We start from the raw sequence: 16,710 nt of genomic DNA on the forward strand, positions 1-16,710 counted from the left end.
CCCACCATAGAGCTGATGTGACGTCAGAGTTCCTAGATACCGTCAGTATGGCTCATAAAGCCCACCATAGAGGTGATGTGACGTCAGAGTTCCAAGATACTGTCAGTATGGCTCATGGTAAGCCCACCAAAGAGCTGATGTGACATCAGAGTTCCTAGATACTGTCAGTATGGCTCATAAAGCCCACCATAGAGGTGATGTGACGTCAGAGTTCCTAGATACCGTCAGTATGGCTCATAAAGCCCACCATAGAGGTGATGTGAGGTCAGAGTTCCTAGATACCGTCAGTATTTCTCATAAAGCCACCATAAAGCTGAAGCAGAGACAACCTCCCGTACATAAGCCTGTGGGTAGGAAGACTTTCCTGTACAGGTAGCTGCCAGATCAAGTTAGTAAACTGCACGATGAGGCAGAGACAACCTCCCATTTCCCTTCATCTTGGCTGTTAAACATGATTAACTTCTGATTGGTGAGGCAAAGACAACCATGTCTACATAATGTTTCCCTTCATCTCGGGCGTTAGGCATGATTTGCTTCTGATTGGTGAGGCACACACAACCATGTCTACATAATGTTTCCCTTCATCTTGGGCGTTAGGCATGATTTGCTTCTGATTGGTGAGGCACACACAACCATGTCTACATAATGTTTCCCTTCATCTTGGGCGTTAGGCATGATTTGCTTCTGATTGGTGAGGCACACACAACCATGTCTACATAATGTTTCCCTTCATTTTGGGCGTTAGGCATGATTTGCTTCTGATTGGTGAGGCACACACAACCATGTCTATCAAAATTATTCATGCTCAATAAAGCTGTTCTAGCAAATTTCTTCAGTCTTGTCACAAAAGTTTGGGACATCGACCCATATGGAATGCCTGTAGCATAGTTAAGACATTATCTCCAGGAAACATGGCACGCTTTGTGATATACCGCAGGGGTCAAGAATTCACGTTCGTTTTATACAGGAAACATGGAAAGCTTTGTCACATATTACAGGGGTCAAGAATTCATGTTCATTTTATACAGGAAACAGGAGAAGCTTTGTCATATATTACAGGGGTCAAGAATTCATGTTCATTTTATACAGGAAACAGGAGAAGATTTGTGATACATTATTTGACGACAATACAAACATGTACACAGTTAACTTCTATTACAACAGCTGTAGTAAACCATTTCTTCTAAAATCTGGGACACCTCGTCTGCTCATTTTAGCCAATATATATATGTAAATCTAGCAGGAATATTAAGTTTTTCTCACACGGTTGGACCATCTGCTGAACAACACATTCATATCTTCTCTCTTTCAAAAGGCTGGTAAAGAAATTTAATATTCTACTTTCAACACTACTAATATCTGTCCCACATTTTAGAAGGATTAGTTAAGAAATTTTTCGTTCAAATACATGCCTAAATTAATGCATGGTTGGCAAAAAATACTATGTTAATGCTTTTTTTATAATTTTAATTATGAAATAAAAACAGGGATTCTGGAATTAAGATATCTCAATGACAATATAAATGAGACAAAGACAATAATGTGCTACAATATGTATGCTTAGATTTAAAACTAACTCAGATATTTCTATGTCCATGTCCAAAACGATCGCAATCAATTACCAGGACTAATTATGAAATCAAACCTGAATCAGGTGCCCAGTCTGGACATAAGCGCTGTCCTATATAGTATTTTCAGGGATGAACTGTTTGGTACAAGACAAAACTACCATGAAAATCACATTTTAACATTTTGAATGTATATAGGTAGCTGGACAATTTACCACCATGTCCTGCACCAATTTGAGCATGTTTGTTGCTGGCCTGGACAACAAAACCTGCAAAGTCAATATTATTCCAGGATGCTACATCTTCCAAACTTATAAACAGACTTGGATCAGCTTCCAGAGGTGGCACTGTGATAGGCTAATTAAAATTCTATTTCCTGTGCGTTTGTCTTCCAGGATGTATAAAAGGAACTATACCTGGTTGTTTATCCACACCTGCCAGTTTTACACTGTGCCACATTTGCAGCATATTTTGTCTTGATAACCACTTGACAAATCTTTAACTTACAAATCACACATGATGGGCTTGATAAATTTATTTGCGTGTTGATAAATGTATCTAATCCACACTAATATTCTATTCTCTTAGCATGGCAAAGCAACAAATTAACCATACTTGTCAGCAACATTGCTGTAATCATTTCAAGTATGGTAGGGTGTGAAGCGCGATATAGCATAGTAGGACACCAACAGGGGAGGGAACTGACAGCTAGCACAGTAAAGTAATTAAAATACCATGCTATAATCCTACGCTAACACATGACATAACAAAAAGTAGAAGACAGTTATTCACAACAACTTACAATACAAATAGCAAGTCTTAAGTGCATGCAGATCTAAAACAACATTCCAGACTAAATCTTTTAAAACTACTTAAAATGCTTCCACTGCAAAGCTGACTATCTGGAGTGTCTAAACTGCGGTCATATCTATGTCCTCATTATGACAAATGACTTCCAACTGGTTGCCCAGCAGATGGTTAGTCAAGCCTTGTCTAAACAACTCTTCAATTGAATAGATGATTGGCTACTGAAAAGCTAAACAAGTGAGGATTAACTGCTTCAAGGCCCTATTAAGTGTGTTTAGTTTTAAAGTAACATATAAATGATGTTACCATCAATGCTCTGCCCTGTGTCTGGTAACATGCAGCTTTGCCCTTTTCCATAATCTTAAGTTCATGAATTCATACGACAATTTACATGTAGCTACTTTGTGATAATATGATCGGGTGCATCCCTGTGTGAACAGACACCAAAGTATAGTATGACCAGTAATAGATGAGTACAAAAATCACACCTTTACATTTTACTTATTTGTGAAATGTGTTACACACATTGTACCAATACTAATGTGTACCAATACTATGTATGCACTATAAATGGATGGGGTAACATATATTGACCGCTCTTTAATCAGGCTACAAACAAAATGAAATTACAGGTGACAAAACCCCCAAAACCAACCACCCAAACCATATGGGTGAATACAAAGCTATATGTTACAAATTCCAATTTCCATTAATTTAAAATTTAACCCCGTATAATCTGATGTATCAAAATACAACATACAAAATGATACAGGAATTTATGGACAAACCTAATTCTGCCGAACAGCACCATATGGAAAATGATCTAAAATTCTGCCCATGACTATGTTGCATATGTTTCCTGATTCTGATTGGGCATCAACAATTAAGGACATCAAATGAATATTTAATGGCCCCTTAAGAGCGCCAAAACATCATACTTCTTTAATATACCATCAATTACTTGGTTCATTTTTCCAATATGTTTTAATAATTAAGGGATCACAAAGCAAAAGTGGAATACGGATGTAAAGAGCACAATCAACACAGTAAATGTCAGAATCTGGTCAACACGGTGACTCTAATCTCCCTAAATTTTTGCTTTTACAATTTCCACACCACACCAATGCACCCAGTATATCTATGGACTTCCACCACCATGACTTAATTAACACAACATGGCCTGTGGAACTGAAACCACCCAGTGTAACATGCCAGGATTAATCACCCTGGGCCTTCACACAGACAAAGGTCTAGTCCCTCCATCATTCTGACAATGTATAACATATGACATGTACCTCGGGCCTTCACACAGACAGAAAGTCTAGTCCCTCCAACATTCTGACAATGTATAACATATGACATGTACCTCGGGCCTTCACACAGACAAAGGTCTAGTCCCTCCAACATTCTGACAATGTATAACGTATGACATGTGCCTCGGGCCTTCACACAGACAAAAAGTCTAGTCCCGCCAACATTCTGACAATGTATAACATATGACATGTACCTCGGGCCTTCACACAGACAAAGGTCTAGTCCCTCCATCATTCTGACAATGTATAACATATGACATGTACCTCGGGCCTTCACACAGACAAAGGTCTAGTCCCTCCATCATTCTGACAATGTATAACATATGACATGTGCCTCGGGCCTTCACACAGACAGAAAGTCTAGTCCCTTCATCATTCTGACAATGTATAACATATGACATGTACCACGGGCCTTCACACAGACAAAGGTCTAGTCCCTCCATCATTCTGACAATGTATAACATATGACATGTACCCTGGGCCTTCACACAGACAAAGGTCTAGTCCCTCCATCATTCTGACAATGTATAACATATGACATGTACCTCGGGCCTTCACACAGACAGAAAGTCTAGTCCCCCCAACATTCTGACAATGTATAACATATGACATGTACCTCGGGCCTTCACACAGACAGAAAGTCTAGTCCCGCCAACATTCTGACAATGTATAACATATCACATGTACCTCGGGCCTTCACACAGACAAAAAGTCTAGTCCCGCCAACATTCTGACAATGTATAACATATGACATGTACCTCGGGCCTTCACACAGACAGAAAGTCTAGTTCCCCCCAACATTCTGACAATGTATAACACATGACATGTGCCTCGGGCCTTCACACAGACAAAAAGTCTAGTCCCGCCAACATTCTGACAATGTATAACATATGACATGTACCTCGGGCCTTCACACAGACAGAAAGTCTAGTCCCTTCATCATTCTGACAATGTATAACGTATGACATGTACCTCGGGCCTTCACACAGACAGAAAGTCTAGTCCCTCCAACATTCTGACAATGTATAACATATGACATGTACCTCGGGCCTTCACACAGACAAAAAGTCTAGTCCCGCCAACATTCTGACAATGTATAACATATGACATGTACCTCGGGCCTTCACACAGACAGAAAGTCTAGTCCCTCCAACATTCTGACAATGTATAAAGATGACATGTACCTCGGGCCTTCACACAGACTGAAAATCTAGTCCCGCCAACATTCTGACAATGTATAACATATGACATGTACCTCGGGCCTTCACACAGACAGAAAGTCTAGTCTCTCCATCATTCTGACAATGTATAACATATGACATGTACCCTGGGCCTTCACACAGACAAAAAGTCTAGTCCTGCCAACATTCTGACAATGTATAACATATCACATGTACCTTGGGCCTTCACACAGACAAAGGTCTAGTCCCTCCAACATTCTGACAATGTATAACATATGACATGTGCCTTGGGCCTTCACACAGACAAAAAGTCTAGTCCCCCCAACATTCTGACAATGTATAACATATCACATGTACCTTGGGCCTTCACACAGACAGAAAGTCTAGTCCCGCCAACATTCTGACAATGTATAACATATGACATGTACCTCGGGCCTTCACACAGACAGAGGTCTAGTCCCGCCAACATTCTGACAATGTATAACATATGACATGTACCTCGGGCCTTCACACTAACAGAAAGTCTAGTCCTGCCAACATTCTGACAATGTATAACATATGACAGGTACCTTGGGCCTTCACACAGACAGAAAGTCTAGTCCCTCCAACATTCTGACAATGTATAACATATGACATGTACCTCGGGCCTTCACACAGACAGAAAGTCTAGTCCCGCCAACATTCTGACAATGTATAACGTATGACATGTACCTCGGGCCTTCACACAGACAGAAAGTCTAGTCCCCCCAACATTCTGACAATGTATAACATATGACATGTACCTTGGGCCTTCACACAGACAGAAAGTCTAGTCCCTCCATCATTCTGACAATGTATAACATATGACATGTACCTCGGGCCTTCACACAGACAGAAAGTCTAGTCCCCCCAACATTCTGACAATGTATAACATATGACATGTACCTCGGGCCTTCACACGGACAAAAAGTCTAGTCCCTTCATCATTCTGACAATGTATAACATATGACATGTGCCTCGGGCCTTCACACAGACAAAAAGTCTAGTCCCCCCAACATTCTGACAATGTATAACATATGACATGTACCACGGGCCTTCACACAGACAAAGGTCTAGTCCCTCCAACATTCTGACAATGTATAACATATGACATGTACCTCGGGCCTTCACACAGACAGAAAGTCTAGTCCCCCCAACATTCTGACAATGTATAACATATCACATGTACCACGGGCCTTCACACAGACAAAGGTCTAGTCCCTCCAACATTCTGACAATGTATAACATATGACATGTACCACAGGCCTTCACACAGACAAAGGTCTAGTCCCCCCAACATTCTGACAATGTATAACATATGACATGTACCTTGGGCCTTCACACAGACAGAAAGTCTAGTCTCTCCATCAGTCTGACAACGTATAACATATGACATGTACCTCGGGCCTTCACACAGACAGAAAGTCTAGTTCCTCCAACATTCTGACAATGTATAACATATGACATGTACCTCGGGCCTTCACACAGACAGAAAGTCTAGTCTCTCCATCAGTCTGACAAAGTATAACATATGACATGTACCTCGGGCCTTCACACAGACAGAAAGTCTAGTTCCTCCAACATTCTGACAATGTATAACATATGACATGTACCTTGGGCCTTCACACAGACAAAAAGTCTAGTCCCTCCAACATTCTGACAATGTATAACATATGACATGTACCCTGGGCCTTCACACAGACAAAAAGTCTAGTCCCTCCAACATTCTGACAATGTATAACATATGACATGTACCTTGGGCCTTCACACAGACAAAAAGTCTAGTCCCTTCATCATTCTGACAATGTATAACATATGACATGTACCTCGGGCCTTCACACAGACAAAAAGTCTAGTCCCTCCATCATTCTGACAATGTATAACATATGACATGTACCTCGGGCCTTCACACAGACAAAAAGTCTAGTCCCGCCAACATTCTGACAATGTATAACGTATGACATGTACCTCGGGCCTTCACACAGACAAAAAGTCTAGTCCCTCCAACATTCTGACAACGTATAACATATGACGTGTACCTTGGGCCTTCACACGGACAAAAGGTCTAGTCCCTCCAACATTCTGACAACGTATAACAAATGACATGTACCTCGGGCCTTCACACAGACAAAGGTCTAGTCCCTCCAACATTCTGACAATGTATAACATATGACATGTACCTCGGGCCTTCACACAGACAAAGGTCTAGTCCCTCCAACATTCTGACAACGTATAACATATGACGTGTACCTTGGGCCTTCACACGGACAAAAGGTCTAGTCCCTCCAACATTCTGACAACGTATAACAAATGACATGTACCTCGGGCCTTCACACAGACAAAGGTCTAGTCCCTCCAACATTCTGACAATGTATAACATATGACATGTACCTCGGGCCTTCACACAGACAAAAAGTCTAGTCCTGCCAACATTCTGACAATGTATAACATATGACATGTACCACGGGCCTTCACACAGACAAAGGTCTAGTCCCTCCAACATTCTGACAATGTATAACATATGACATGTACCTCGGGCCTTCACACAGACAAAAAGTCTAGTCCCTTCATCATTCTGACAATGTATAACATATGACATGTACCCTGGGCCTTCACACAGACAAAGGTCTAGTCCCTCCAACATTCTGACAATGTATAACATATGACATGTACCACGGGCCTTCACACAGACAAAAAGTCTAGTCCCCCCAACATTCTGACAATGTATAACATATGACATGTACCTCGGGCCTTCACACAGACAAAGGTCTAGTCCCTCCAACATTCTGACAATGTATAACATATGACATGTACCTCGGGCCTTCACACAGACAAAAAGTCTAGTCCCCCCAACATTCTGACAATGTATAACATATGACATGTACCACGGGCCTTCACACAGACAAAGGTCTAGTCCCTCCAACATTCTGACACTGTATAACATATGACATGTACCTCGGGCCTTCACACAGACAAAAAGTCTAGTCCCCCCAACATTCTGACAATGTATAACATATGACATGTACCACGGGCCTTCACACAGACAAAGGTCTAGTCCCTCCAACATTCTGACAATGTATAACATATGACATGTACCACGGGCCTTCACACAGACAAAAAGTCTAGTCCCCCCAACATTCTGACAATGTATAACATATGACATGTACCTTGGGCCTTCATACGGACAAAAGGTCTAGTCCCTCCATCATTCTGACAATGTATAACATATGACATGTACCTCGGGCCTTCACACAGACAGAAAGTCTAGTCCCCCCAACATTCTGACAATGTATAACATATGACATGTGCCTCGGGCCTTCACACAGACAAAAAGTCTAGTCCCTTCATCATTCTGACAATGTATAACATATGACATGTGCTTCACACGGACAAAAAATCTAGTCTCTCCAACATTCTGACAATGTATAAGATATGATATGTACATGTCGATTTACAATGTACGTAAGTGTTGGAAGGTTCTGCCATAAAATATACTCGTAATCCTTGATCCAGAATGACAGGATAAAGACAAAAGATCGAGCGGACAAAAGATCCGGCGGACAAAAGGTCTTCCCCTTAAACACCCTAGCACGAAATACCCCTCAAACAGAATGCCCATGCCTTATGTCAAAAGCAGACAAAATACCCACCGCTCAAAAGAATAAAACAATATAAATGTTGACATTTAGCATTATCTGATGAATTCTGATATTATTTGTGAAGTAACTCCTATGAAAAGAAATATATATAAATTCAAAACAGGTTTTGTGCATTATTATGCAACTTATTATGTCTTGTATTACAATGCTTTATTGCGTGGTGTATGTATCTGTCTGTCTTTAGGAATACCCAAATGCAATATTAAACTATGAACAAAAAAAAAATACACCTAATGCAGTTACTATGGTAACATTATATTTGGAGATTACTATTTATAGGAGTTATTGCATAAATAATAGCTGAATTCATCAAATAATGCTAAAAGTCAACATTTATATTGTTTTATTCTTTTGAGCCGTGGGTATTTTGTCCGCTTTTGACATAAGGCATGGGCATTCTGTCCAAGGGGCATTTTGTCTTAAGGTGTTTTAGGGGTGGATCTTTTGTCCTACACCCAGGATGACATACATGTACAGGTATTTCACACTGTCACACAAACAAAAGCATGATGACTATGGTATTACAGATACTGTCCATATTACGCTTTAAAACAGCGTTCCTTTGAAATATATTTATTTATTTATTTGATTGGTGTTTTACGCCGTACTCAAGAATATTTCACTTATGGGAGTGCGGCCAGCATGATGGTGGGAGACCTTCCCACTTACGGCCAGAGATGTTTGCTTGAAATGTTTTGAGTTATGGTTTCATTATAGTTAATATGTCAATAAACCTTGTACACGTTTACTGTACCAGAAAAAAGCATACTGACAGAATGGTTAAAAGTTGTCAGCGCATGTCCTGTCTATATAACCTGTTACAATATGCTGGGTATGAGTTCTGGAAACTCAAGAATATGGGAAACCATATTCTCTCCTTAAATTCAGGTAATCTTTAAGCTGTGGAGCAAATGGCTATACACGTACTAAAATTTAACAACCCATTGCCCATTCAGTGTGCGACGCACCTTTCTGCAACATAGGGCATTACCACATTCTTCTAGCTTACATGACTTGGTCTCTAACAAAACATTTAGAATGGCACAAATTTCCCAGTACGACAAGCTGGCATGAAAACTGATCTTACCTTCAGAAGGGAGAGGTAGTTGTTAGAAGCACTTACTACGCCAGCACACCTGAGCCATTACCCTCAGGTTAGGCAGTCTTCTACATTCAGAACCTGTGAAAGTCTTCACATTTCTTCAGGTGACTAGTATGTTTTTTTAAATTTATTAAAAGAGTGCGCTATTGGTTTCATTCCTTTTATTCTTGTTTATATATAAATAAACATTTAACTGTTTTACTCTTCATTTCTCGCAGTAGTAGGCCATAAAGGATTAAATTCAAGAAACCATCACACAATGTACCGATACAGTAAATGATTCCTCAATATTACAGCCTTCAGGCCAAATATGCTCTAACACACTACACAAGTGACTCATGTGCACGACAGCCAAAATACTGCACAAGTGGCAGTCGTAGAAAGAGAGGACATGTTTACTCCTGCTCATTATTACTAGTTTTTTCTTAATCGATATGGCTACATGTAATTCTATATCCCAAACAAAGCAAACAGTTTCACCGTTTTGAACAAAGTTCACCATTTTGTCATTAATCTTAACGCATGTGGAAGCAAATTTAATATGCCAGCAAATCTGCACGATTTTCAGTAAATAAATGAGATTTTTTATCCTTTCACTGGGTCAGTGACTAATCCTAGTGCCTTCGTGCAAACAAAAGGCAAGCCACAAGTACCAGGATTGAGTTTCAGTAGGTATCAATATTACACTCCAGTTTTATGATAACCCTTCACTTGTATGACTTCCTGATATAAAGTTCTGTTGGGCTTAAGTCTACTCAGAAACATAGTGCTATGACACACAAGGAAACAGAATCATGATGAATGCTGGCAAAGGCCACTTAGGAAAATGTTTATATTTACAAAGCATATGCTCATTTTGTGATGATTTGGCAACAAAAGTAGTACCAGTAAGAATGAAACGTTTTAATCTCAGCAGAGTTTTGCTTTCAAAGCACTACGTGAAGCATCAATGAAAAAAAAAAAACTTTGTGAAAATATCGCTAGATACAATGAGTTTGTAATAAATTCCTGTACTGATTCCAGATTCTTAAATATATATATATAAAAAAAACAAACAAACAGAATAGCCATACAATAAATCAGCATAATTTTGTATCCATAGGAAATGCTGCCACCAAGTTTCTGTTAAAAAATAATTTATTAATATCAAACATGACCACAAAATTCAGTAATTTCTAAACGGGACCAGGGCTGAACTCTTTATTTTCAGCCCATTAAAGAAAAATCAGGGGCCTCTTTGCACAAAGCCATCATAGCCTAAGTTGACTGTAACTATACCATAGCAACATATGATTTTAACATGCACTGACAATAAATCAACCTTAAGCTTGAATATTTGCTAGGGTTGTATGTCATTTTTTTTACACACACAGAGAAAATTTGCATTGCCTATCAGTTACACAGAACAGTTCTGCAGAATCTGCAAATATGAGTCTGTCATGAACGTCTGAACTGGCCGAGCTGACTAGCGATGGTGTGAAATGTCATCTTTCTACCTCTAAAAGATATCGCTAGATACAATGAGTAGAGCCTTTCCCTAGAGAAAGAAGGCCCTGAAGAAACACGTTAATTAAAATGTACAGTAGCTCTACACATCAAATGGAGGTACAAAGTCAATGATATCACCTTCACAAAAACTGTTCACAAATCTTAAACTAGCCAGTTACTTGTCACTACTAAATCTGAGATCAAATCAACAAGACGGATCAGAAACACGACAAATTTTCCTCTTAGCAAAGAAGGTAACAACTGATGTCATAATTAAATATGTAGGCCTACAAGTATCAAGCTAGAAAGGTCAAGCAAATACAACGTACAGTAAAATGCACCATTAGCAAAATACACACTACAATGTACTTACTATCTGGTATGGATTTGTGAAGATAACAAATTTAAAGAAAAAACAAGAACACAATAATTTGTGAAATAAATTATACATGTATCTTTTCCCAACTTTAACCTTTAATGTCATTCAAATATAACAATAAAGCTCTTTTTTTACCAATTAAGTTCAAGTTGACAACTGTGAAAAACTGCTGCCGAATATTGCAGTCAGACAAGGCCTCTATGGTTTACATATATGTATTTATTTATTTATCTGACTGTATAACGCTGTGATCAATACCTTTTTGGTTGTCAGGTGCAAAGAATACAGACATGTGTTCAAAACAAGGAAGTGAACCTGTAACCCTCTACAGGCATATACACCACAGAAACCTAACCCTGTAATCATACACTGCCCTGGCCACAACTGATCAACAGTAACAGTCCCTGGGTGTATACCAATACCCAGTCATTGCACAATTCCTTTATTGTGAAAACTGCCTTGTTTACAAGGTAAACTCCGTCCTATATCTGTTGATACAATCTCTCATGAATCATATCAGTACAAGAACATGTTCAAGGTGCCATTCAATTTAAGCCAGATGTCTGCAAGAACATGTTCAAGGTGCCATGGACGTAAGCCAGACGTCTGAACGAACATGTTCAAGGTGCCATGGACGTAAGCCAGACATCTGCAAGAACATGTTCAAGGTACCATGGACGTAAGCCAGACGTCTGCAAGAACATGTTCAAGGTGCCATGGACGTAAGCCAGACATCTGCAAGGACATGTTCAGGTGCTATGGATGTAAGCCAGACATCTGCACAAACATGTTCAAGGTGCCATGGATGTAAGCCAGACATGAGCATAAATATGTTCAAGGTGCCATGGATGTAAGCCAGAACATGTCAAAGCACTGGTACTTACACGTAAATTAAGATCTGCACCAACTCACAAAGGTGCTTATGACACTGATATTTACACACTTAGAATATCTCAAATGTGTATGATGCAGAATTTCTACAAGTATTATCTGCCTGAACTTTCCAAGACAGAACTTTCTGAACCAAAGCAAATAGCGTAACAATGGTCAAGAGATGTTGTATCAAAGGATTAGTGCCCAGATTTATGTTTTACTCATAATTACTCACTGATTTTACACAATGTTAAAAAAACTGCACAATACTCTGAGCAATGGCACTAATGGCACTTAAGATCTCTGGACAATGAGGCTGTTTGTATGCATTTTTTCTGCCAACACTCCTTAGTCTCCCCCGCGTTACAGTATGTCATACAAGTCCAATCGTTATTAGCTGCCAGCACTTCGCCATTTAATTCACTGTTAAAAAAGCTACAAGAGTGACAACAAGCATAACAATTTTCTCCACGAAATAGTTTGCAGTTCTGTCTATGGTTGTAGAAACAGTTGTCCAAGCACCCTAAAGTTTATTTTTCAAGTTTGCAGACGATTTGCCTATCAGGGAGGCGTGGGTTTACAGTACAAGACAGAGGAATTTTGTATCCACTAAGAAACAGCCATACCTTCCCTCACCATTTTACAGCTGAAAGCTGTGAGAGAAATACAGCTGAACTCGACAGATTTGGCTATACTATGACCAGCCATATACTAATCATCCTGATAATTCATGTACACTACCTAGTAAACGAGTTAGAGACAAGCTGTGTACACACATGCAGTGGTTAAGTGTAATGTACATGTAAAATACCTATAATAGACACGTGACATACGAATAGTTAAATCAAGCTATAGACTGGGCAGTCAACGGTGTCCAGCTTGTTAACATGTATAGTGAAGCAGATTAAATGTGGGGATTAACTTTCCACCTGTGCAGTCAGTGTTTGTATTTAAAGAACAAGTTTATGCCTGACACCAGCAACTGTTATTAATAGTTAAGTAAACAAACTATTGTATGTATAAATATGGTTGTTTTTCAAAGAGAAAGAAGGGTTAGGGAGTTGATCTGTAAGGACCTCAAGAGTCTGGCCACTTCGACGTGGTAATGTATAATAAATGGCTGTTGTTAACTGCAAATGCCTTGGAGAGTTTTCCTATCTATGTTAGACACGGCATGATGGTGACCATCCTGGGTGCAATTTTACTTAAGAGCCTAACCTTGGTCTTAATACTATGGCAGCTTCAGTGAACTAAAACCTGACGCTTAAGTGACCAGAAAACCGAGAGATATCCAACCTCTATATACTACTAAACACTGGCGTCCACATCATACATGTATGTACATTGTATACGACTAATTTAAATGAATTTTGAATACTTCCAGGAATAAATGATATCCATTATGAAGTGGACAGAGGGAAAGAACAGTAAACAAATGTTAAATTTTAAAATAAAGACACAGAAAGTACAGTGTACACAGCATAAAGGTACAGACTCACAGTCCTTATTGCCAATACGGTTTGAAATGCCTGGACGAAGATCAATTTCAACATCTGAAAACTGTCGACCATATATAGACAAAAAAGATTCAACATACAGATCAAGCTCAAGGCATTATGGTTTGATAATTACTGTAAAGGATACCATCCTGCAATAAAGATAGCTCTTTACCCCTGAAATAGAATTGCTTCCCAACTAACTAAAGTCCTGGAATTTTTTCATGGCTTCATAAACAGCCTTTATCCTTCCGTCTCCCGAGGTTTATGACCCTAAATTTACATGTAACCAATGAGATACTATAAAACATATTTGCTGTCTCACCAGAATAGGTGGCACTTCAAACAAATCCTACGGAAGGAGTGGAAAATGTTCATTTATCACAGTAACATGTATAGCATAATAATACAGGTAAAATGGTGCGGTGTACTTACCCTTCGTAACAAGCCAGTGACGCTAAACTGTTTGGGCGCATAGCTTTAATGTTTTGGTCAGAAGAGGAACTGGTCATGTGGGCAGCATTCAGCCTGTAGCAAAAGATCAGAAAGATTTAAATAAGCCATTCATCAATTCACTGCTTCTACCTTCCAAAAGGCATGTACATCAATATAAAAGTACACATTTTTGTCGGCAGTTTATTTTTGGGGTTTTTATCTTGCTTTCTTTGGTAAAAGCTACAACAGTGATAAAATTGACAAGCTGCTCAATTCGATGTTTAGTGTTTTGTTCAGTGGGAGACTCCTTATGTAAACTTCATCAAATTTGGACTTTACAACTGGGTCATTGAGAAGTGTTTTTGTACATTATGGAGTGGAGCTATAGCAGCTACCCTGACAAAGTGTACTTGGACAGAAGTATATCTGAATAACATGCAACTCAACTGAAGGGCAACAGGTAAATACATGTGTGTAGAAATACTTCACAATTAATCTTTCTCCCAGATAAAAGGCTCACCAGCAATTACTTACCACAGGCTTTTTACATTATTCAGTACCTGGACATTTATTTATTTATTTATTTGATTGGTGTTTTATGCCATATTCAAGAGTATTTCACCAGCACTTATATGATGGCGGCCAACATTATGGTGGGAGCAAACAGGCAGATCCCGGGGGATACCACAGGTGTCCGGTTGTTGCTGGCAGACCTTCCCACGTATGGTGGAAGAGAAAGCCAGTATGAGCTGGACTTGAACTCACAGCGACCGCATTGGTGAGGGGTTCCTGGGTCATTACACCAAAACATTTAATAAAAACTCATTAGCTGTAAAATATCGTTCAAAGAAATAAATTATTTTCAAAATATTCTTCAGACACCAAAAAAGGACTGGCCTATGAAGACAGTGACTCAATGTCACTTCCATGTAGTCTGAACAGGCCATCAATATTTTATCTCATGTTTGAATGTTCATTTTCTAGGACACAGCAAAAATTCTAAATGAAAAATTGAGAGTTTGATCTTGTGCTTTCATTGGCACTGACTTTATCGTGCCAGTTTACCTGTATTTTGACATGAACAGTTTTCTTGTTGCTACCAGTCAAGTCTTTAACAGTCTCCTTTATGATTTGAGAACAACTTGACAAAACAAACCTTAGTGTAATGATTGACATTCTAACCTGTCTTCGTGACCTTGACTATACAATATCCCCCCACATACACAGGTCAACATGACTGCACAAGCTGTACTCTAGACTCTAGACAGCACCCCCCCCTTCCCTATACCAAGGACATTGGTTACTAATATATACCAGGACATTGTCCCTACACCACACACATAAATCATCCTACCCTACCCCTTTTACCCCACTCCCAACCCTCCCACAAAACACACCCACCCACAAATAGTACAAGGCATTGGGAAGTAGAATGATGGTCATTGAACAAAACAAACTGCCATCCGATGTCAGTCTTATGACCAAGTCTTGTGAGCTCACAAGGTTACAGTGACATTTACCTACAGAGGCTTTACCAGAAATGAATATGCAGTTTGCTTGAAAAATGATACTGACACCAGATGTTTAGCAGAAAAACCTTCTATGAACGGATCTCAACCTATTGACTGAAAATAAGTCAGGTTGAGCAGTGGCCGCAGTATTCTGTATCTGTTAGATTTGTTTTTGTATAAGTTTCCAGATGGCCTGAGTAATTCTGCACAGCTTCAGTGATGTTATTTCAAACAACTATGGCCTTACCAGCCGCTAGTGAAGTGGCAAAAAATGGCCTTTTCCCTAATGATTTACAGGGGAAGAAAATTCAAATATCAAACAAATACCATTGAAAAGAGTATGCATTTCCTCACATGTGCATGTTATAAAAAAAAATTCTAATATGTACCCCAAGTTGATAAATTATAAATAAATTCAGCACCAAACTCCGCTGTGGGCATCTCCATTTTGCCTAGTCCTGAAGTCTTCTGTGTTAGGAGGAGAATTTCTGTCGGAAACCACCAAAGTGCAGTTCGCACATTTCCGGTAGAAAATGTATGTGACCTGCCAACCGCCGGTACTTCACGTTGCTTCAGTGATTTCCTCTTGAAGATCAAGAAACCGGAATCTTGGACGTAGGTTCCGAATTTACACGAACAAGCCGGCAGTTTTAACAACTGTCACTGGCTGAGAGGTAACACACCCACAGCATAAATTATAGGGTGTTAAAGATGGAGGACGCAATGAACTCGGTGATTTATACCAGCTTTGCCGTTTTCAGGCTTTACGTGTATGGCAAGGAAAAATCGCAAAATTATGCATCAGGCACCACCAGAAAAAAAAAAATGTGCTCTTTTCAGCCTATAGTGCTATTTTTAAAATTTTCTTCTCCTTTAACAT

General features: G+C 39.4%; 1 protein-coding gene across 1 annotated transcript in view; it reads right to left on the minus strand.

Moving 5' to 3' along the window:
* The window catches only part of LOC135472406 (GRAM domain-containing protein 2B-like), a 94,011-nt gene that overhangs the window by 71,219 nt on the left and 6,082 nt on the right, over positions 1 to 16,710 (minus strand). The window contains exon 4 of the mRNA XM_064751895.1: positions 14,320 to 14,412. Coding sequence (XP_064607965.1) covers positions 14,320 to 14,412 — 93 coding nt within the window. The remainder of the gene's footprint in view (positions 1 to 14,319; positions 14,413 to 16,710) is intronic.

Source organism: Liolophura sinensis, chromosome 8 (assembly GCF_032854445.1).
Source record: "Liolophura sinensis isolate JHLJ2023 chromosome 8, CUHK_Ljap_v2, whole genome shotgun sequence".
Classification (NCBI taxonomy): Eukaryota; Metazoa; Mollusca; class Polyplacophora; order Chitonida; family Chitonidae; genus Liolophura; species Liolophura sinensis.